Consider the following 23358-nt stretch of genomic DNA (forward strand, 5'->3'; position numbering starts at 1 on the left):
CTCACTTCGCAGACATTAAGGACCTCTATTGACTGCATTCATTTGTTGAAAGATTAAAGTAACCTAAACCTATCTTTACCAGTGATTTATTCTTTACTGTATCTGTTCATTTTTCTGCACCAATCAATATTTTGATATGAACAATGGGTCACACGCCTATGTGTAATCTGAAAGGTGTCAACCATACAGATGAATGGGGATTGTCACCTGTGTCATTCCAGCTGCAGTATTCAACTGTCAAAGCGATAAAGCGGTTGTATGCTACCTGTCCAGCACCATATGGCAGAGAGACAACGTTAGCAACTATCTTGTGAACACAGTGGAGCATTTAGCAGCAAAAGAGCCAGATTGCTGAAGAGTTGTTGGAGATCAAAGCTGTGATAAACGGAATTCACCATGTGGCCTAATACAAGACTTCAAATGTTGCTCCATGTCTGCTGGATGTGTAAGCAGGCAACTGTTTGCAAACCTGTTTCCTATGTCAGATTTATAAAGTGATATCAGTAGCCTGTTGCAGAAGATCGAACTGGTCAGATGTCCAAATTTTGGTGGATTTTCTGCACTTGTGTTTTTTTTTTTCACAACAGATAATTTGACTTGTCAAACCAGCAAAGGCACAGGTGTTGCCAGTAGTTAACAATGACTCAGTTTGATGTAAGTGTCCCAGTAAATGCGCGATACCAGGACCCTGAAATGAAAGCAGCTAAATGGAATTCAGCCATTAATATTATTATTTACATCTTTTCCTACTGTGAAATGTCCGAACACCCTCTGCATCCTGTGAGCACTGACACATAACTTTACCTATAGTAAAAGCTCAAGAACACACACATGCACTGGATATCTCCTGTATATGGTGCACTCGTTGTCATACTACTGTATCAAGCGTAGGGAATGATTCACAGAGCAAAGCTTGGTTCTCTGGAAGCTCACGGCAGAGACCGTGAGGAGACCCGTTACCTAGCAACCACTGTGATTGTCTCATGCTCCAGGTGTAACTTCCGCGAAGAAGCTAGCCCCATGTGAACCAAGTGGGTGCTACGTTATTTGAAACCCTGTTATTCTTGTATTTCAAGAAACGGCGAGGAACAAAAGGACGCTGAATACACATTGTGTTTGTGCACTTAAGGCAAAGAAAAAAAGAAGCAGCTGGTGAGCTTCAGGGTTTAAGAGAGAATACCATGAGCTCAGGCGGTTTTCCTTGGTATCACAGTGACTCATCAATCAAGCTTCACTCTTTCTCTCTCCACACTTTCACATTCTGTGATCAATGTTATAATTAATCAAACAGCACTGCACAGCACTCTAATTAATCTTATCTCTCACTGTAAGTTTCAAGCCAGACCTCTTTGCAACAAAGCAACAGTCAATCATCTGCAGGTAGATCATCTTCAGGGGCATCAATAGAAATGGTGTATATTTTATCTCAATGCACAGCTTAGAATTGTCTGATAACATCTGTTGGATTGCACACACAAGTCAAGGCAGTTTTTTTTAGTTCGTAAAAAAAGACTGTACATTTCTCACTCAGACTGGTAAAAAATGGTCCACAAGTAATCAGTCTAATAATCATTCCTTGTCTCCCGCTGTGCTCATAGTGTACATTCATGGTTGTTTTTTGTTTTTTTTATAATAATATATCTCTAAGTTCATGAATAGCTGGCCACTGAACTTGTTTTCCCTGGCGATCTGCGTTAAGTGCCACTTTGTCACATTTTGTAAGTGCAGGGCTCTGAGGCAGTCAAAGCTCTTGAAAAGTTTTAAATCTGAAGTATTTCTCTGTAACTTTAAATAGTCATGACTAAATATTCAGCAACCAAAGTTTGAAAAAGAAACATCCTCAGGCATTATTTATTAGAGTTCAACAGTCAAAAACTAAGCTCATCTGGTTTGTAGGACTATGTGGGTGTGGTTTAATTACAGATGACAGCCTGGTAAAAAGCAGACGACCCCACAACCGTCATCAGATTCTGATATGGAAACACGTGACCTACAAAGTCTGAGACACACCTTTTTCTAATTAAGTCTAACCCACTTCAAACAAGTGAGAAGAGCAAAGTCAAAATACAGAAATCTCTCACGTGAAATAACAAACTTCTCTAGCTTGGTAGACAACGGTGTGATCAGGTCAGACCACATTGCTCATAGTTAAAAGCTGATTAAGAAATCTGGGCCATTATTATTGTTTTTTCCTGTGTCCTAGTTCTAACTTCCTAAAACATATTTTTGAATGCAATTATAAGAAAGAAAATATATACGGTACTGGCAGTGGCTGCCATGAATGTGATGATGTGTATACTGGAAGTGACTTTTCCTCCTCACGAGAAAAAAAGTTATTCAGGTCTGGATTGTAGCTGTATATACTGCACCTGGCCATAGATGACATGGTGACATTGCAGATCGTAGACTGCATATAAGTATGTGTAAATATATTTAAACTATGCAAGAACAGAATATGCATGTTTAGAAACCTGTCTACACTGACACTACCCTGTAATGTAAAACCACACATTTTACTGCAAATGCATGCGCCTTTATAATTGTAAATGTAAAAAAAATACATTTCTTATATTGGGACCAGCACCATCTGTCTCATCCTAAACAGCGATCCCATCCTCAGTTATTTTTTGATACAATAAGTGCAATGATGTTTGACTCCCCAGAGGATCCTGCTTGAAATGGCTCCAGATATACTTGGGCCAAGAGTCTATTCAACATTTTAGTGAAGTGGGTTCTGGACAGAACAACTATAGGCTCCCAGGAGAGATAGGAGAGAGAGAGAGAGAGAGAGAGAGAGAGAGAGAGAGAGAGAAATGTGAAGTGGTACCAAGGAAGGTTGAGGGGGAAGGCCTGGGAAACAGTGCCATCTATTGATTAAACTTCCTGTCTTGCTACATTATGGCAGCAATGAACGCAGCAAAGGTTAACAGAGGCATCTCTCTGTACAGACATCATGTATGTATTTCTCCCTGCATGCTTTGCCTCTTCTACATAGTTTGCACAGTACTCGGTATTTTACAACAAATACTTGAATGCAGGTTTGTTGAACACCGGTAAATATTGTTGAATAGCTAAGGGATATGCGTGCAATGTGGGTGTATATGTTTTCCATAACCATATATGACAGCATTTAAGCAGAATCAAAATCTTCTTGGGTGTGAGGATGAATGCAGATCTGGAAAAAAACTGTTTTGCAGGTTTTTTTTGTCTTCTTTAAATGCTTTCTTTTTTAGTATTATACATTATTTATGTTATATTATTATTTTATGAGGGTGCTGTTTTAACATTTGTTCTGCTATATTTTACATTTTTGTTTTTCTTGTCCATTTGATGTCATATTAACTTAAATACAGTTTTCCAACCTGGTAGATATGTAAGTTTATTTTCTTCTATGCAGACATGGTTGGTCTATGGCATGTATTTCATAATCATTAAAACAATATCAAAATCTTCTTAGGGATCAGGGTGATAGTGTGGATATGGGAAAAGGCTGTTTTGATTTTTCTTTTATGTTTATTTTATAGTAATGTATATGATTTATATTATTTTATAGAATACTTTACTTATTTAACCCCTATTTAGCATTCATAAGCACTATATACATCACACACTGATGTAGTTGTACTTAGATATAAGAACATTTTTAAGGATTTTGTCAAGTACGGTTTTTATCAACTATTATAACATCTCCTATGAAGAAATGTTTTTTATAGTATTACAACTGTGTGTTTTACTATATTATCATCCATGATCTGTTTGTACTCCAGCTCCTTCTGGTTGCCCACAGGAGGTGTTATATTTGTTGATGAATAAATTCATAAACAATTACATTATATTGTAGTTTTGTGAATGTTTTTATACTGCCTATAAATGCTAAACAGGGTTAAAGTGTTACTTATATTTGTTACTATTTATTCCGATATAAGCTTCATGTTTTGTGCCAGTTTTATGTCTCATTGCGCTAAAGGCATTTTCCACCTTGATGGACAATAAAGTTGTATTCTTCACTATTTTCAACCAGAGGTATACAGGTCTATACCAGAACTAGAGTGTTCCCAAACACCTGGACTAGGACTGACTATAACTGACCCCAAATCAGATCTGGATTTTAGGTTTCAATCTGTTATGACCTTATAAACACAAGACCTCAAATCTTTAAGATACAGAAATTCACTAACACTGTAATGATATTATTACTTGCATGTTTGTTTGTTTAATAATAATAAAAATCAAGTTTAAAATTGTTAAATGACAGAGAGAGCATCATTTTAGCAGGTCAGCTGCTCCATTTAAAACCCGAGAGCCACTGAGAATGTGTCATCAAAGCACTCACACCACAAACTGAGTGGATTAGTAAATTATCTCTGTGTCAATTCATTCTTCATCATTTATATATCCACTGTATCATAAGGTTTACAATGGTCCTTTCAGTCGAGCAGCTGTATCTCCAACATCAGACACGCTCATGGGAGCACGAACTTGCAGGCTGAGCCTGAGACGTCACCGTGTTCTGTAGGAGTTTGTGACGAGATTAGATGAGAAAGGACTTATTCACCAGCACCGTGGTTGATATTCACAGTGAAAGACAACCGTCAATGCCCAACTGCTCACAATGCTAATTTCTGACACATCTCTGTGAATTTTATGCCAGATCTGCGGTGACATGCAACGACCAGTGTAACTGTGCATCATAGTTCACATTGGGTAAATGCTGGATAGAAGGTGGTAACAGCGCAGTTGCAATAGAGTCATCAGTATGTAAAGGCATAGTCCTCTAAACATAGTTAAATGTACTAGTAGCTTATACTTCCCTTAACTCCTGAAACATACGACAACAGCCATGTATCTCTGAAATGACAACTTTTCATGAGCTATGCGTCATGATAATCCGTTTTCATATAATCCGGTTGGATTTTAAATTGTCTATTTATCTCAAGAAGTATGAAAAAGGGATACTTTAATTTATCTGAAAAAAATCATATGGAGTAGTGATAATAAACATTTTGATTCCACTTTCCAATAAAACATTATTTTTCAAGGGTTTATTAGTTGTGACTAAGAGCTGTATTGATGGCTAATAAAGCATCTATTAATAGTTCATAAATCAGTTACAAGCTATTAATATGAACAGTTTTGGGGTTGACAAGTGGGAAAAATCGTTTTAGCTGTTCTTGAACCTCCAACATGACACTTGTTTTGTCTTTTTAGCTCTTCAATTCATCACTAAGGTGGATTCTAAAAACTATTAAGGGGAGCATTATTAGAATGTGGTGCCATTGTTTTCCTATTATCTTTTCTCGTCTATGGTTTCCATGAAAGGCCGAAATATTACAAGTTTAGCATCAAATATTTCCATGCTCATCGCCACATCATGGAGCACAATAATGCTATCCACTAAGCCAATACCTTATGACAGCACCAGTCACTGCCAGTGTGTACAGTACTTATGCCTTTGATGGATTGGTACACGCAGCTTCTCATAACGGTGAGGCCACAGGGCCAGTGATTTCTCTGGGGAAGAGCAGGATGTCTTGGATGAGATCAGGCCCAAGCAATGCCTCGCGCTGACATGTGTCAGACTCGATTAGTTTTGACTGTTCAATGCGATGAGTTCTCCAACTGTAATCTGTTGGTACCAGCTCTGACAGATTAACAGTGCTATTAATGTCTAGATGCTTTTTGCCCCTGCACAGAGTATGTTATTGATCAGAGATGTGTCTTTGTGCTGTGCGGAACTATTCAATGAGAGAAGTGTGTTTCATGTCGGGTCAAGGCCAAAAGGTGTAGTGACACAGAGGAACAGTGTGGTGGTTTGATATAATGTTTATGTGGATGGATATGCGCAGCAGAATATCTGCAATACATGCCTTGATGGTATTTACAGTTATTAAAACTTAAAGACCTAATTAAATGAAAGTTTTGTACTTTTTCTGCTGTTTTGACCAGCCGTACCCTGCAGTCTGCACAGCGCTCCATGCAGACTTAACTGTTCTCCACCCTGGTCTTTTCCCTGATGGTAGAAAGATTTTCTTTTCCTCTCCAGTTATTTCCCACTTTCTTTGGGAGTCTGAAAACCCACCTTTTCAAGAAATACCTCACATTGTCTTCGCCTCACTGAATCAAACCCCCTTTCTCCCTTTCTACCATCTTCCTCCTTTACACTCTAATTTGTTCTTTTAAAAAATCCCCTCTCGGTCTCCTTTGACATTATTTTTTATTTCTATTCCCTTTGCTTCTGAGGTCACTGTTGGAGACGTATGGCTAAGACTAGAGCATTACTTGATGAAGTAAATGAAGGTAATGCAGGATTTGGTGCTAATTGTGCTGATGCATCCCTGTAAAGTAATTCTTAATAGGTCAACTAAAGAAGCATAGGATGAGTTAAATGTTTATTTACCTGAAATATAAAACATAAGTCACCCAGTTTGAACTTAGTAGTACAGCTGCAGTGTAAAGGAAGTGTAAGATCCCCATCTTCTGGTCAGACTTGAAAAGTGATGTTTTATACTTTGTACCTGGTCTCTTGTATTTTTTAATTTTCACTTTTTACATATATTTTTAGATGCATGTGTCTTGATGTGCAATGTTATAGCTACTATAAATTGTTTTCAATTTAGTAATTTTTTCTATTTTAACAGAACTGACAGATTTCAGAAACTTAAATGCATTAAGTATAAGATCATACTGGATTTAGTGGTGTTATCTGCCTTTTGTCTCAGTGGACATGCACAACAACTGTGGAGCACTCGGCTCGGCAGGATGATGTAGGGAGATTCCAGAGGAGCAGTGGCAGACAGCCCTAGAGTTGATTCATATTTCTTCAGTATGTGCAAGACATGGCGTCATTCAGTTTTAGGTAATTCATTGCAAGGGCGTAGGTTTGCATATGGACGGTAGGGACATGTTGCTACCAATATTTTGGGAGGACAGAATTGTCCATACCAATATTTGAGTGAACAATGTTTGGAGTGAAGTCATGTTAAATCATTCCGATGCGGAATCGGCTCTTGGAATGGGCATGGTATCGTTATTATTATTATTTTTTAAACCGATAATCGATAGTAGTAAATTAATTTTAAAATGCATTACTTTGGCTCTGTTGTCTCTGATCTGTAGTTTCCAATCTGTGATCTGGAGCAATGTCCCGCCCACAGCGCCATCTGATTGGTTAGACGTCACGAGTAATAGCCTATCACACTGAAGGCTACTGTGTACACAGGGTCACAGACGAAGGTAGCTCCGGTTAATGAATGGATCTGTGTATTAGGTAAGACAGCAGACATCACTGAAGATGTAATAAACATCACAATCCTCCACAATGAAGTTACAACAACACCACACTCTGATGAACAAGTTCATATGTTGGTTCAAGACACACCGAGCAAGAGAGAGAAGTTAGCGCTAGCTGCTAAGCTAATTAACTAGCATCTGAATAGCATGTAAACAACTGCGGAATTAGTGAAAGTCGCTACCAGGAGCAGAGATCTCGGCGTGCTGAAGCAGAACTAGTTTAAGTTTAAATGTACAGAAGGTAGTTAGTCACTGTGAAGAAGAAAACAGCAGCGATAATTGTCTTCAGACAGAGCAGCATCAAACTACCACTAACAAACTCCAGAGAGTGGACATGAGACACTACACTGACGTCAGCACGTGAATGGCCACCAACTTCTGTTGCTGGAAAGACATTTTACCACGTAAGTAAAATTACTCTGAAAATGTTCTCAGATAAAAGTACAAAATAAGTCAGTTAAAATGTCTGCGTGAATGTGTTAAGTTACATTTTAAAGGGAGGGGTAAAACATGTTATATGGTGATAATAATATATGATAAAACTATTAAATTAAAGAGCATCTTTAGGCTGCCAGGTGAATCCGTGCACAGATGAGAACAGCACTGAAGTCAACCAGTTAATTCCAGTCAGGCACTTTGCAGCCAGTGTATACAACTAACAATTACTAATATATACTCAGTTGGCAATTTATTAGAAACGTCCAGCTAAAACTGATGTAGTCTAATACAACAGTCCTGCAGTAAATCCTCCTTCATGAAGATAATAATGTTGTGTTTTTATTAAAATTGTTTTAGACAGTTGTTGATTCAACTATATGATCATTTTTGAGCAATTATTTTGTATGCTGGAACAGCAGCAAACCAGAGAAGTAGAGGAAGCTGATGAGGAAACAGTTGCATTGTCAGGGTTTTAAGTGAGGTTTTAAAATGATAGTGTGATAAAATATACACTATTATGGATTAATTGTAAATTATTAGCTTATATTAAACGTAACCATAGTCCACCTATTCTGATGTTAACTTGTAAACACATGATAATATCCTAAAGTTTTAGACTTTAATCTGATACATTATAGTTTTATTTAAATACATTTCTGAATGTAAATTCAGGATCTTATATGTTAATAAACCATTTGGTTGAAAAGTTCTCATTTGTTTTGGAGGGGTGGCGGGGTTGTCCCGTCCCTACCAATGTTGAAACCAAACCTACGCCCTTGATTCATTGTTTATGTTGGTCTTTCTCCCCATCCAGCAGCTTGATTCTGCCACCACTACTGCATGCTACATATCAACAATAACAGTCAGTACAGTAAATTAATCTGATTCCAACATACATAATTCTGTAAGTGAACAGGGGATTAATACTTCCTAATCAGCACTTCTTCACATCTGAGGCCTTGCAGCCTCTGCTCACTTACAGCATCATGCTAGCTGACCTGGCAGCAATGCAGGCTGCTCTACCTTTAACACAGTGTGAGAGAATTGGGTCATTGTAGGAAAACATGGCCCCTCAGAGTCACCGCTGCCAAACTGTGTAAAAGCTGAAGTGACCTGCTATAATTCAATTTGTCTTGGTAGTGGAGGAGTGCTCGGTTCATTTCAGAAGGTTTCTAACCAAGCTGTAGGTGGCCCACATTGTCTGGCACCTACAATGCCCTTGTCTTTGCTCATGCCCAGGCTTATGAATTCCTCCTGTGTGCATGTATTTTTTCTTTACTTTGGGCAAGATACCTGGCAAATAATAAAGGTAGACAATGTTTCCTGGTAATTTCTTTTCTGGAGAACACTTTACTTTCTTATAGCAAGAGATTTACTCAGTGAAATTACCATGGAAATGTGTGACTCCCACTTTTATTGTCCTCATAAAAGTTGCCATGGGTCATGGCTGAGGATGATTGTTTTTTGTCCACTTTATGGCTTTCCTTAAGAAATATGCATAAAATTGTGTTTCAAGCTTCATCCAAAATTGCTTTGTAAACTCATTCTGAGTCAGAGAACCATTCATTTATTTTGCACTCCCACATTCACGACTGAATTTAATATTTCTAATACAACAGTTTTTTTATGACATGCAGATACTGTGCATATTTTTTTCATTATTTTCCCAGAATAACCTCCGATAAATCATTAATATTCCAAGACATTAAGGGCCTAACAGAGGTGGTGGAATCTGTGCTCAAAATGCCCAATCTTTCCAAACTTGTGACAAGCATGAGACAGAAATGTAGTCTGGTAGAATTTTACCTTATTCGTATGGGAGGCTGCCAACTGTAAGGGAAAACCAAGAGGGTGATTTTGTCCGTTTTAATTTAGTTTCATGGGGTAGGGCTTTGATGAATTTGAGAACTTAGATATGAAACAGAAGTCAACATTGTTGAAGTTTTACTCCTGGTACGATTAAATGCTTCTAAATGGCTTTTGTCCTGTGGGTTTCTGAGAATAGCCACCCTACGAAAGGGGAAGGGCCACCTTATTAGACTGGTCTCATATGAGTGTTTGCGAGAACAATAATGTCTATGGGAAAAAGCAACCTTGCAGAGACTAGGCATACCAGGGCCTCCTCTCTGAGCCAATCTGTGATAGGTGAGGTTAGGAGGGTACTGCTTAGGGACTCTACAGCTGTGCTCCAGAGGGACTAAAGTACTTAGGGGGGGACAAGTTGACAGAGCAATGTTCCCTGTGGCCCAGGGAGTGTTGGGTACAGGGAATCCCAATTGGTCATGCACAAAGCCTCCAACGCAGAGGCGGTTACTCTGAACTGTGGCAAAGTTGTCGTTGGCAGGCGAACTGTCAAACCCAAGATTTAGGAGCAATGGGGTTTGCACATTCAATGTACAGTTGCTTTGTGGACTTGGAGAAGGGTTAGGGTTGTGTCTCCTAGGTGTCTTGTACAGTGCTAGAATAAGGGGACCCTGGGTTGTTGATATGAGAGATCAACTCTGCTGACTATAACCTGACTAAGTGCCGTGTCACTAACAATCAGCTCTGCAAGGTTGTGCCACAGGATTTCTTATGCTTATTACCAGTGCTGTAGTTGTGTTAGCTTCATTGGCCCCTGACCTCCAGTGCACACAGCTAGAAGTGTGAAGGAGCTGAGAATAGAGTCAGCACCCTTCAAGTCTGAGGCTGTGATACTCTACCATGGCCATTGAATTTGAAACAAGTTACAGGCGCAACTGGTGATGTTCCAGTACAGTATTTCAGGGTCTTATTCGCAAGTGAGGATAAGATTGAGTGTTAGATCAACAGACAGAAGAAAGAAGAAGAAACAACCGTGGGGTTTTAATTCCTTGCAGTCAGGATTTTGATAAAAAATTAAAGTGAAATAGACTGTTTAACAACTTCAACCTTTAAATCTTAAGACCCTACCTCATGATTTTTTTTTATTAGATGATATTTACTGTTCACATATTATATTCTCACAAACCACATCTTTCTTAAACACTGTCTGATCAGTGCCAACAGGTAGATGTTTTGTTCATGTGAACATCTTTTAGTTGGAAATTTGCACACAGCTCCCACATCAGTTTATATTCAGTAAGAACCGATCTGAGGGTGAAAACAAAACACTGAATAGAATTCCTCATCCCCCTTAATAAGCATTCGTTGGTGAACACTAGAGGGCAGTGGAGTATTTTTTCTCTTTCACTTTTACTTTAATGTCACTAGATCAGACAGAAATTACTTTGGCCCTGACCTCATGAAAACAAAACAACCATTCATGGATTTAGATACTAATCAGAATCCCTGTCTAGTTAAATGACTATATTTATATTGAGATTTTGTTTTGACCATAGCTCTTTTTAAAAATCCCAAAACAAAGGAGTCTAAAATATTCACTATGGCCAATACAGTGATGTCCATGGGATGTGTTATAACCCATAAAATCTTTCAGAGAGCTGTGTACAACTGACTTCCCTTCAACTGTTTCACTTCCTCTTTCTTAACCTTTGACCCCAAAGCTATATGTTCATCTTTATTGACACAATAATCTGAAATTGTAGAGTGTTGTTGCACCTGGTTTCTGCCATGAAAACAATAGAAGTACACATGCTGCTGTCAGTGAGTACATATTTCCAGATGCCTATTATGCACCCACCTTTTTTTAAGATATATATACCTACTCATGTATCGGAAAGTGCATTTTTCAGAATTTTATATGTTGAAAAACTGCCTTCACTTCTATAAATGAGAATAGTATATTCATAAGGCATGTGATTTCAGCCTGAAACCAGCAGAGCTATGCAACTGATCACATGCTTAGCATTGTTTTCTTAAGAGTGGATTGTTTTGCTAAATGATTTTAATACAAATGCCCATGAGAATTATTCCCCAAATCCCTCATAAAGTGCATTATATTAGCAGCTTACCAAAAGTACCAGAAGAAACAGTTAGAGGAGGCTTAAGCTTTACCGCCAACCTGATTGTTAGTTTTATTTTAGAGGGGGGGGATTCTTGTCATTGAGGGATTTTCTGCTTTGTCATTCTGTACAGGATTTCCCTCTGCCGGGGGAAGAGTACTCCTGTTTGGTTTCTGCTAAGCGACTTCCTCCTTCAAAGGCTGCTCAAACAATGACTCCATAACAGCTGGCTTTTGATTTGAGGAATTCCTCAGATGTTTCTGAAAGCACATAGGTGGTATTAATATAAATCTGAATGAAATGGGTGATTAATAAATAAATAAATAAATGAAAAAAAATGAATAGGTGAATTAAACTTTAGCCAATAGACAGATAAGGTCACTAACATTATTTAAGTTCTATTCACTCAAAACCACAAGCCCTTCCCCAAGTACACAATCAGTAATATTGTAAAAACAAGGGCCATCCACCACTAAAAAAAAGACCTGCTCTTCCTTTTCTTATTCCATGGATTCTTTAGAATTATCTATTAATTCATTTATTTTGGCACATAAAAGACTAGTCTAGCAAACACTGTGGAAGCAAACTGGAATCCAAATGAAGAATAAAGAATAAACTTAAAGAAGATAACTACTGAGAGTTACTGTTGTTGAGCTGAGGTACACAAAATGCTGATTTTTCATTTATCAGCCAAACTGAGAAAATTACTGATCTGCCTTTAAAAAGAGGCTTTTCCTAACAAGTGCTCATAACATGTGACAAAGATAGACTCATAAGTTTCTGTTGCACTTGCTTCAGGAATTAGGCTGCTGTTGAAAAGTGGGTTAATTCATCCCAAGTATGTCCATTACTACTCTGTTTGCCCAGTTTGTTTTTTGACATTCTGCAGTGAAAGCGTAGCTCAGGTCTGTGCTGTGCCAGGGGGTGACGCAGGAAGGTAAGAGCCTGGTAGCGAATAGTGATGAGTTTCTACCAGGAACCCACCAGGGCAGTGAGTAAAACTGGCACTGGCCCGTATAATCCAAGCTCACTGTTTGGCAGACATAGAGCATTCGTTTTAGTATTTGCTACGCAGACATACTGTCTTCATAACCTAAGGGACCAACATAACTGTCTATGTAGGTTATGTATGTATCTTCCTACTCTATGAGAATGCTATATGCATATACTGTGTCTATTTTTGCATGTAGCCTATGTAACATATTAAACACAAAGATCAGTTCATGTGACTTATCAATTGACTATTCAAACATTACAATTACAAATTTTGGTTTAAGGTAGAAAATTGTCTTTAGGTCTCGGGGACATGAAACACTAATAAATGATTTAAACGATTTGGTCAAAAATTTTAGTTTGTGGTCATGTAAACTAATTATACAATCTCTAAAACATTTCTCTACATAGGGGAAGTTTTGTAGTAATCACTGTTCTTTGTAGTGCAAATATTCTGCTACCAGCAGTTTCAGTTGGGTGCTCTGTTCCCAACAGAAACTGACATTGTTACATCCACCAGTTTGTTAGATCAATGACCAAATAAATATTAATAGATATCTTTTGTCTACTCACCGGATGCCCATGTTGGAGTATTATGTCCAAGTATGTGATGGTTGATTTGTGGTTTGTTAATTCATCTAGTTTTTCTGTGATCAGTTTACTGCTAACCAAGCCGGCCATTATTACTAGCTAGCTGTCTGAAGTTAACATGCAGCTATACAAAATTCAATGTAACTTTTAAATTACTGTTTGGCTAACTATTGTGTTTTTCTATTATTATATTTTTGCTGTTACAGTTGTAGACTCTGTGTATGTTTGCTAGATTAATTACTGTGTTGTATTTCCTCTGGGGACTTAATGTTGCAGCTAGTCTATACATTTGGTAGACTAACCCAGTTTCTTCCTTATACTCACTCATCTTCCCAGCACCTTGGTGTAATCAGTCTTTATGGTATCTCTTCCTATACTGAGTTGTAATTACTGTCATTGAATTTGGTGTCCAATAGCTGAGCCTACTGTTTTCACAGTTTCACAACCATTTCCAGTAAAAACCTCAAAGGCCAGCTTCTGGTTTAGCTTGAAGCTTGCTGTGCACCTACATGCATAGTGAGAGCGGATGAACACATAATTGATATTATTATGGTATTGATATCTACTATCTCCAGATAGATCTGTTTTGATGACCCAGAATTAAGAACCTAAAAGTTGTGTGTCATGTAGGTGTTTTTAAAGTTTGATCAGATTTGAGGTCATGAAGGAGGAGAGTTAAAACTCCTTTGTTTCCAGGTCCTGAATACATCAGCAGAACAATAGGGAGCACTAGGACCCTGCGGCGCGGAAGGCTTCCGCCTCTCTCATTATCCATTGATTTGACAGCTTGAGCGAGCGACCAGTCAGAGACAGGATGTGAAGGCGAGAGGGAGGCGGTTTGCGGGTTTTGGTGCGGTACGCCGAAGTTTTGTAAAATCACTTGGTTGTTTGTAAGCTAAAGGCAGGTCCACTGCAATGTCTGTCAAACACAGCTGCTCATTATTCGACACGTTTTCAACCGGATAATCCCGAGTTGGCGTTTGGATTATTGCTCCTGCTGTGTTTTTGTAGGTAAAAAAAAAATCAATTCATCGGCTTAGGCAGGACGGGATTCACTTTCTGAGGACTTATTCTCAACTTTTGGAAGCTGTGTTTCAACGTTCAGACTTGTAACAAGTTGCGGTTGCCAGTGGTCACACAGTTTGTGGAGACTGGAGAAGCACACGTGTATCCTCCCTCCTCCTCCGGCTGCGCACACATCGACCCTTCAGCGCTTTCTGGATAAAAGTAGTTTTTTCTGTTTGGGGTTTCGCTTAAAGCAGGAAGAAAAGGTGACAGAGAACATGTCGCTAAGCAGAAGTATTGAATTTGAACACTTTGAGGAACGAGAGAAGCCGCACAGGGCACCGAGAACCAACTCGGTCTCCGGGTCCCAGTCTGGCTCCAGAGGCAACGGGCTGGTCCCCAGCCCGGCGCACAGCGCGCACTGTAGTTTCTACCGCACACGTACTCTCCAGTCCCTCACATCCGAGAGGAAGGCTAGAAAAGTGCGATTCTATCGCAATGGAGACAAGTATTTTAAAGGTCTGGTGTACGCCGTGTCCAACGACCGGTTCAGGTCTCTGGATGCTCTGCTCATGGAGCTCACACGGTCCCTGTCTGACAACGTCAACCTTCCTCAAGGAGTCCGGTCGTTATACACGTTGGATGGAGGCAGGAAGATCACCAGTCTGGATGAGTTAGTAGAGGGTAAGGGTGATGATGGATGTAATAACTTCTTCATGTCACCACTAACCATAAAGGGGGTTGCAACATGATTATATTGATGATACACTAATGTGCATTGATTCACACATAGAATCGATTTTTTTTAAAAGCTACATTTTGCCTTGAATGTTGGGCTCATTGGCCCATGCAGATATTCACTACACCCTCAGGCAAGTTATGCCAGAGGTTTTAAGGGTCACTCAGAGCATATTCACATGTTAAGAACTGACTGCTTTGTTTATTTGTATATGTTGTGTATTGAGAAAGTTTTCACTGTCAGATTAAAGGTTACTTTGAGGTCAGTTCTCCTGATCCACTGTACAGACGTCCATCCATTTATCTCTGGAGAACATTACAGGATAATGGGTGCAATGAAAAGCTTCCCTCACATCATTCACATAATTTACGTCACTGACATAACTCCTCTGACATGTTTGACCCAGTGCCATGCATGGAGACGAGCAGACCTCTCCTCACTGCAGCAGACCACAGCTCACTGCAGATTGGTCTCAGCTGGGCTCTTTCTTTCACGTTCCCCCACTTTCTTTGTATTTGTGAGCTGAGTTTATGTGGGCATGTGTACCCACTGTCTGGGAATAAATGTTTGATGACAGTGTTGTAGTTGTTGTATGGTCCATTGGCTCTTAAAAATCTTGATAAAAGTTTCCCTCCCTCATCCACTATCTGTTTTATTGCATTGCAGTATTGCGGTGAATTAATGGGTTTTAAGACTGCAAATGTAATTTAAAATATGTAATCTAAGTTATAGTAAAAAAAAAAAAAAAAATGTAGTAACTACTTAGAAATAATAGACACTGAAGAAAGCCTCCTGCAGTCACAGCTGTTTGATCAGTTTAGTCATTCTGAGGAGCTAGAGGGCTGAGAGGAGTTCCTAAACAAATTTTGTTTTCAAACACAGTGTCAGAGGCAGTTGCGCACTGCAGACACGAATGGAGAACAGTCAGTGACCCTTTCACTTTCCTGCTGTGTTGTTCTCCCTGCAGGGACAGTGACCTCACAGTAACAAGTTAATCTTCATGTTCAGCCCAGACAGTGTCTGTCTGAACTGTCATCTGCCTGCAATCCTCTTTCAACATGAGGGGTTACTGCTTGGCCACACATACTCAGGATCCACTGACCTCCTGATGCTGTCATTGTTCTTATATGCAGGTCTATTTTTATCTCACATCCTCCTAAAACTTTCGTGTCTGTGCTACACTCATTTCCTATTCCCCGTCCCCTGAGACACTGGGGAGGATTTAGGCCAGCGCCTGATCTGAATTCTGTAGCATCACTAGTTTGGCAAATCGAGCAAAAGTTGATTTTTTTTTTTTTTTTTTTTTTTTTTTTTTTTTTTGGTGCATTGGCTTGGCTTAGAGTTGTACCTCTGACTGATACTGCAACAGCTCATTTTGTCTGAGAATTTAAAGGATCAGTTCACCCAAATCATAAAAATTCTTGTACGTGCCAGAGTACTGTTTCTGTTACTGTTCACATGTTTAAGTTAACTAAGCCACACGTGTGTCTTCTTGAGGAAGGTTTTCCTCAAAGTAATTTATGTTGCATGTCCTTCCTCATGGGTTACAATGTTTTCATTTCACCGTTTACAGTTTTCACCATTCAATTTTCTTTTACAATAGTTCCTGGTTAAAAACTGTTGACAGGAAAGCCCAGGGATTATCTTGAGTATCCAGGACATTGTGTCTGGAAAGACATTCATTCATATTCATGAATTTTTTTCAAATGAGATTTTTAAAAAATACTGTGAGCACTAAAAATGAAATTCCTTTCAATCAGATTATTTGAGATGGTGACAGAAGTTTCAGCAAATCCTCAGCAAAGACAACTAAAATCATTTGCGTGCGTAGATGCCATCATGGCTAAGTGGGGAAAATGCTATTCATGAATTGCTTGTCCCCTGTCAATCATAAGCAGGTACACAGGCTGTCTAGTTTCCACCAAAGCCTCTCAAGCATGAGGCTGACTGCAGGTGGGCTCGGCACCAGTATCTTGTCCTTGTCTACTTATCCGTCTAAAGAGAGAGAACATTACTGCACAGCTCAGCAGTCTGCCTCCATTGATTGAGGCCTGCTGGGTCTCTTTTGTGTGGAAAGCCAATCAAGCACCGTTCACAAGTGTGCCCCTTATGGCTGGACGGGATTACTGAGCCGACCAGTCGACTTGAACTGCTGTGCTTGTGGAAAACAACAGAGAGGTAGCAGATACTGAAGCTTTGTAGTTGACTGTGTGGAGGAGGGTACTTAACTTGCTGACAGAGGAACTTTAGTTGGACAAAAACTTTAAAATGAAAATGAAATTAAACCTTTTAACGTTAATGTTGAAATTGGCTAAAGATAATAAGGCATTCCAACATTAGAAAAAGTGTGTATTTTATAGCTGTGCTGACGTCTTGTTGTCATCAGCAAAAATGTCGAATGTCCTTTCACGAATCTCAGTCCTGTACTAACTGAGGAAATCCTCTAATTTCCTGTAATGTCATTCATTGCTCATGAAGTTCATTAAGAAGAGATAACGGCAAATGTGAACTCATGCTGAACTTTTCTGCAGCGTATCAGGAGATGGTGGGTGTAAAAAAAACACGGCTTTCTCCAATGGCGTGCGAGAGCCATTTAGAACAATGCAAGCCATGTAAAATCCCTTTCGGCGCATAATGTCTTCCTTGCTGTGCTGCTCTATTCTAGCATTGTTCTCAGTGCTGCCACTATTGGCTGCTAGCTAATGTATATTGCTATAATCTTTTCCCCTACATCAGTATTTACTGACAGTAGAGGCTGAATCAGAGTTCACAGTTAAACGTGCGCCTAAAATTTAAGCAAATAAATTTTTATTGTCTTTATGGAATCAGTGTTTTTGATTTAAATATAAGTCCAGTGAATGTCCAAGATTTTATTATCATTGCCTAAAGACAGTTTAAACCACGTTGTTTTCAATTATCTTTGATTTATTAAGGCAACTCAGTCATGAATATTTTTGAATGTCTAATTTGTAGAGGCTTCATTTGGTGTTGCTCCAGGCTAAAACTGAGCAGCTTCCTGAATGTATATGCTTGATGGATACATGAAGGTGAGGTCCTTTGGATCTTGGTAGTACTAGACCTTGGCATTTTATAATTACCCTGTCATCACTAAAACACAATTAAAATGTGTTTTTCTTGGAACAAAGAGATTTGATAATTTTGGCACAGATTTTGCTTAGCAACAGATTAGGATGGTGTGGTATGTCTGCCCAGAGAAGTCGATAGTGTGCTGGTCATACTGGTTTAGTCAGGGAAAAAAAGATGAGGACCACACATGCTGAGAATCATTGGATCATGGAGTCGACTCGTTGTTTTAAGGTGACAAGTCTGTTTTTTGATTCCCATTTACTGACATCGCCTAGGTTTTGTATTGGTGACAGCTGTGTGACCGCTGCAGTAAAAGCTGCTGGATTGGTTAGACAGCTCTGTTAAGGTTGACCTCATCTGTTGTCCACATGAGGACAGCAGCCGGTGGCGGGTGGCTGAGGCGCCCTTCACATCAACGGAGAGAGGTTGCATCTGAGATCCCTGCACTCCAGGGAATAGACTTGTCACCGGTCGCCATCTGAGGGCATCTCGGTATTCTGTCATTTTTTTTGCGCAGATGAATGACAGCCCCAGTTAGATTTTGTTTTAGTTTTCCACCGTAGCTCAGTCCCCTCAGCTGTGTCCTAGCCTTTTAATTAGCCTTTGGTTAATTGCAGGCTTAATAAAACCGGGTATCGTGGGACACACTGTCTCATATGGCCTTCTTACACTGTGGCTTGATTCGTTTGTCTTGACACATATCCAACAGCCAAAATTTCTAAGATGGGATTGGTTCTTTATCAGTTAATTTTACTTTTTACCCAAAGACAGTGAACAATCTTTTCTTTAGGTTGATAACTACTGTATTTCTGTGGTATAGAAAATGATTGGATTAAACATTACACTGCTTTTTAACTATCATGTTTGTTTCCAGCAGTCTCATTGCTTTGCAGTTCCTCTAATGTACCACACACAGCCACTGTGAAGGTCTTATATTGATGCAGTGATGCAGGCATGAGCTGTAATGTAATTGCAAATACAGAAGTCTGCGGGATTTTGGCCTCAGTGAGCTTTGTTTCATGCTGGGAAGACATCATTTGAGCAAGCTACACATTTTCAATGTCTCAGTTTGTGCATGCTGTTGTTTTTGCAGAAAGCTTTGATGAGACGTTCTGTGATCTTTGTCCTCTAGTTCATCACAAGCAAAGAGTTGCCTGTGAGAGAGAGTTGACTGTTTGTGAATACTTTTGTGATGAATGCAGCCTGAAGAGAAAATATCTGTCATTTTCCCACTCGGTTACTCACGGTTTCTCGTCTAACACTCAGCCTTCAAAACAATCACCAGACATTCCTGCCGTGGTTTTCATTTACCGGCCAAGCCCCTGTACTTGCCACATGACTTTGTTCTTAAGGGGAAACATTTGCGTGTTAACAGTTCGAATGGAATGCTGGCAGATAAAACAAAATGCTTTGCTTTGGAGGAAAGCCAGTGCAGCAGCTCAACAGCTGAAAGGGAGAGGACAGTGTTACGCTGGCCTGGCCTCTCAATGTGCCTTTTTTGTCTCAGAGGAGGAATGTTAACTCTTTGCTGTTCATCTAATGTCTTGTTGAAGCAGCATTTTATGGTGCATATCATCCATGTGAGGCGGATTCTGAAGATTACATGTTTCATTTTAAATGTTTTTTTTTCTAATTCAAATAGGGATATGGTTTCTGAGATATTTATGTTTTGACTCTCTGTTCTACCAACTTATTTCTTCCTGCAGGTGAGAGTTACGTGTGCGCCTCCAACGAACCCTTCCGACGTGTGGACTACGCCAAGAACGTCAACCCCAACTGGTCAGTGGGCATCAAGACCGGCACATCACGCTCCCTCTCCTCCCTCATCCCGCTGAAGAATGAACTGCAGCGGGAATCCAAGGACTTCATCAAACCGAAGCTCGTCACAGTCATCCGCAGCGGTGTCAAACCCCGCAAGGCAGTTCGGATACTGCTCAATAAGAAGACGGCACACTCCTTTGAGCAGGTGCTCACTGACATCACGGATGCTATCAAGTTGGACTCTGGAGCTGTGAGGAGACTTTACACTTTGGAGGGCAGGCAGGTGAGTCTGTTAACCATGAACTCAGACTAAGATTACATAACATGACAGTTGGAGGGAGTTAACTACACTGTTTCGAGGTTGGACAACGTGCATATGAAAACCAGATGGAACTGCAAGGCTGAGCTTTTTAGCCAATGGTTTTATCTCCAAAAAAACGCTGTGATTTATAGGCTTCAGCTGTGTCAGCAGTCTAGGTAATTACACCCTGTTTAATCATCCATACATAATTACACGCCACAGTTATTTCAACAAGGCACTAATGAATACACTTTAGAGTTCAGGCCTTTTGCCATATCCATCAGTATAGTTTCCTCCCCACCTCATAGAATCCTATTAAGCCATTTGAGACTGTTTTCGCTATAATCCTATCCATCTGGGACACATATACCATTGTAATGTTTCCATTTGAAATTCTCATTGAGCTTCCCTGGTGTTTGGAGATGAGGTGAGCTTGAACACATGGTGCCCCTCATCAAAAAGATTTATATTAATGTTGCCTCATCTGGGAGAAGTCTTACATAATAATTATTGATTATATGGTTTTAAGTTATGTCACAGAATTATTTAACTTCAAATGAGGAAGATGGTTTAAGGGAAGTGAAAGTACAGCTTATGACAAATGTAGAGGATAAATATGAATTAAAAATAAAGTAATGTTATTTTAATTTATGAAACGTCACCAAAAAGCAAGTTTACAAAAACTAAGAATAACAGGAGCTTGAATGAAAAGGTTTTGTCACCTTATATCTTAAAGTATTGCGAGAGTTGAATGGCTTCTGTGAGGCTTTGCAGTGACATGCAGTTAAGAGGTCTACATCATGTACTTTTTGTATACAGAATTATAGTTTAAAAACTAACCAGGTAAGCCTAAACGTTTGTATGCAGAGTTAAATAAATGTATGTGATTTTCACCAGTTTCAAAGGTTTAACAAAAGACATAAAACAGACCTCTGGCTAATGACAGGCTGAAGGTTTAAGGTAGTGTAAATGTCTGGCAAGAGCAGGGAATAAAAACGAGTATGACCTTTTCCCAGATTGGCAAATGATGACATTGATTATGTCCTGCAATTGCTTTCAAATGTGAGAGAGACTGCACTTTTTAAAGCTTAAGTAGGAATAATATATTGCTCCCATATTTCAGACATTTTGCCTCACATTGCCTGATCCGGTGACTACAGTTAATTCTGAAACAACTGAAATGTGTTAAGAAAACCAAATATGCGACATACAAACTGATAATAATGATAATAAAATCTTGGACATTCACTGGACTTATATTTAAGTAAAAAACACTGATTTCATAAAGACAATAAAAATGTACTTGCAAACTGCCACATTTAGCGCTTCACATTTCTTGAAACTGGTCATGCTGTTTGCATCAGTGGATTTCAGGGTAGATTGTCCTGTTTACTGCCAGTGTAGCAGTGAAAACATGTGTTTGTGATATAAACAAATGTCAGAAGACAGAAATGGAAAGCTTTATGGAACTTAAGAGGACATGCCAATGAAGTGGCCAATGAAATGTGCTTTCATTGGAGTCTAAACTGTCAAAGACTGCACTAAAATCAATTGTTTATATGTGTTGGTTACTTCTGTGGTTTATTTGATGATAGTATCTTTTGCAATGCCTCACTCCAAACACAGCTCTAACTACACAAATAATGTGTTTACTCATAAAATCCAGAAAAAGCAGTTGGCTGGAAAGAACTTTTGGATACTTGATTATAACTCTGTTGGATCTACTTAAGAGCTCAAACATTGTTTCATTTTCAGTGGGATTGAACTTTTATAAATGGACAATTCCATTGTTAGAGAGGTGTTGATTATTAATAAAATAACCTGATTTCATGATTCTGTTAAAGACTACAGAAACATCAGTGAGGCTTTTAGATTGAAATTAGTCCAGAGCCACAAAAAAATGGCATTTCCTGAGTAATACTTAGTCTTATATGGAGCTGTAATAAAAAAAAACAAAAAAGGGTGACAAAAAAGAATCTCCTCACCTCAAATACTAAAAGGTTAAAACTGAGAATCAGAGTCTGAAACCCAAAGCAGCTGATGTTTGTTTCCCATGAGCCGACAGGAGACTTTCTGTACCGGACAGTCCAGACAAATGACTCATGAGAATAGTGATCTTTATCACCTCTGACAGAGCCAGCCCAGCATCCTTTCTGTCAGGCCAGCACTCTACAGTTTACAATGATTACATAACCGTGTCCAGAATATCATTGTATTTATTTGCATTATCTTAGCTTAAAGTTTCCTGTGATGGATGCCCTTAAACTAGTTGTGTGCCTCTGAGACTATGAAGGTGGTGCAGGAAGTCCTCTAAGCCTTTCACCAAGTAATGCAATTAATAAAGACACTCACTATTTTTTGAGAAAATTATTAATACACCCAAGCCTTAACTGGTAAATCAACACTGAGTCACAAAGAGCAGAATACAGCTGCTCTCTCTCTGTTTAAACTTATAAAGCATGTTGCCTCTCTGGCTGAATGCCAATCAGTGTTTCACAGCAGGTGTTTTCATCAGTTGTCATAAGGAAAACACCAGCTGTTAAATCACTGAATGGGGTGCGGCCAAATGGGTGACACGATTTAGAGTTTGAACCCCCCGAAAACTTAGTTTATTATTAGCAGGGTTGGGTGGGGGAGATGTGGCGTCATACACTCAAGTTGTCAAGTAATGTCAGCGCTTGAAATGTTCAAAAACATGGTGCCAAAAAGCAATATCACTTAATAATGCATCGCCCACAGCTGCACGTATTAATGCTTCCTGCAAGAATTTTGTTAGGGTCTCCACTGTGACTCGTTCAGTCTAATATCAGTGGCATTAAGCCTTGATGTGTTTGTATTCCATCTCTCAGTAGATTCCATGTTGATCAGCCATGCAGACCTGCAGCCATGTCACGCTCCATATTACTGTGATGACTGTATCATTAGCGTTTATGGGCTGCACTCACATTCATTAACTTTAGTCATAGTAACATGTTGTCCACCCTGTCTTACCAACTACCAAGCTGATGCTTTGACTAATCATTGGAGGAGAGAAGGGGCTGGCCGAACACCAGACTGCGATGGCACACCCTTCCTTCTTTTTTTTAAAATCAGGAATCTGCAGCTGGCCGGAGTCTGGTATGGTATGGTTTGTTAAAGGCCATAATGTCGTCAGGACTTTTTGCAGGGAGTGAAACCAAAACTTAGAGCTTCACAGTTGTTACAATGGAGTGTCTGTCAGTTGTGTTTTA

At 39.3% G+C, this 23358-nt stretch overlaps 1 protein-coding gene across 11 annotated transcripts in view; it reads left to right on the top strand.

Moving 5' to 3' along the window:
• The first annotated feature begins 7228 nt into the window (after positions 1 to 7228).
• The window catches only part of dclk2a (doublecortin-like kinase 2a), a 55036-nt gene continuing 38906 nt past the window's right edge, over positions 7229 to 23358 (top strand). For 10 of the 11 annotated variants that reach the window (XR_008827116.1, XM_056371497.1, XM_056371487.1 and 7 more), the window contains exons 1-2: positions 14058 to 14924; positions 19773 to 20110. Coding sequence is in view for 10 of the 11 variants with exons in the window: in XM_056371497.1 (XP_056227472.1) it covers positions 14519 to 14924; positions 19773 to 20110 (744 nt within the window). In the remaining variant the exon portion in view is untranslated. Of the gene's footprint in view, positions 7695 to 14057; positions 14925 to 19772; positions 20111 to 23358 lie in introns of those variants that run through there. The other variant, XM_056371495.1, reaches the window with a different exon arrangement.

Source organism: Seriola aureovittata, chromosome 3 (genome assembly GCF_021018895.1).
Source record: "Seriola aureovittata isolate HTS-2021-v1 ecotype China chromosome 3, ASM2101889v1, whole genome shotgun sequence".
Classification (NCBI taxonomy): Eukaryota; Metazoa; Chordata; class Actinopteri; order Carangiformes; family Carangidae; genus Seriola; species Seriola aureovittata.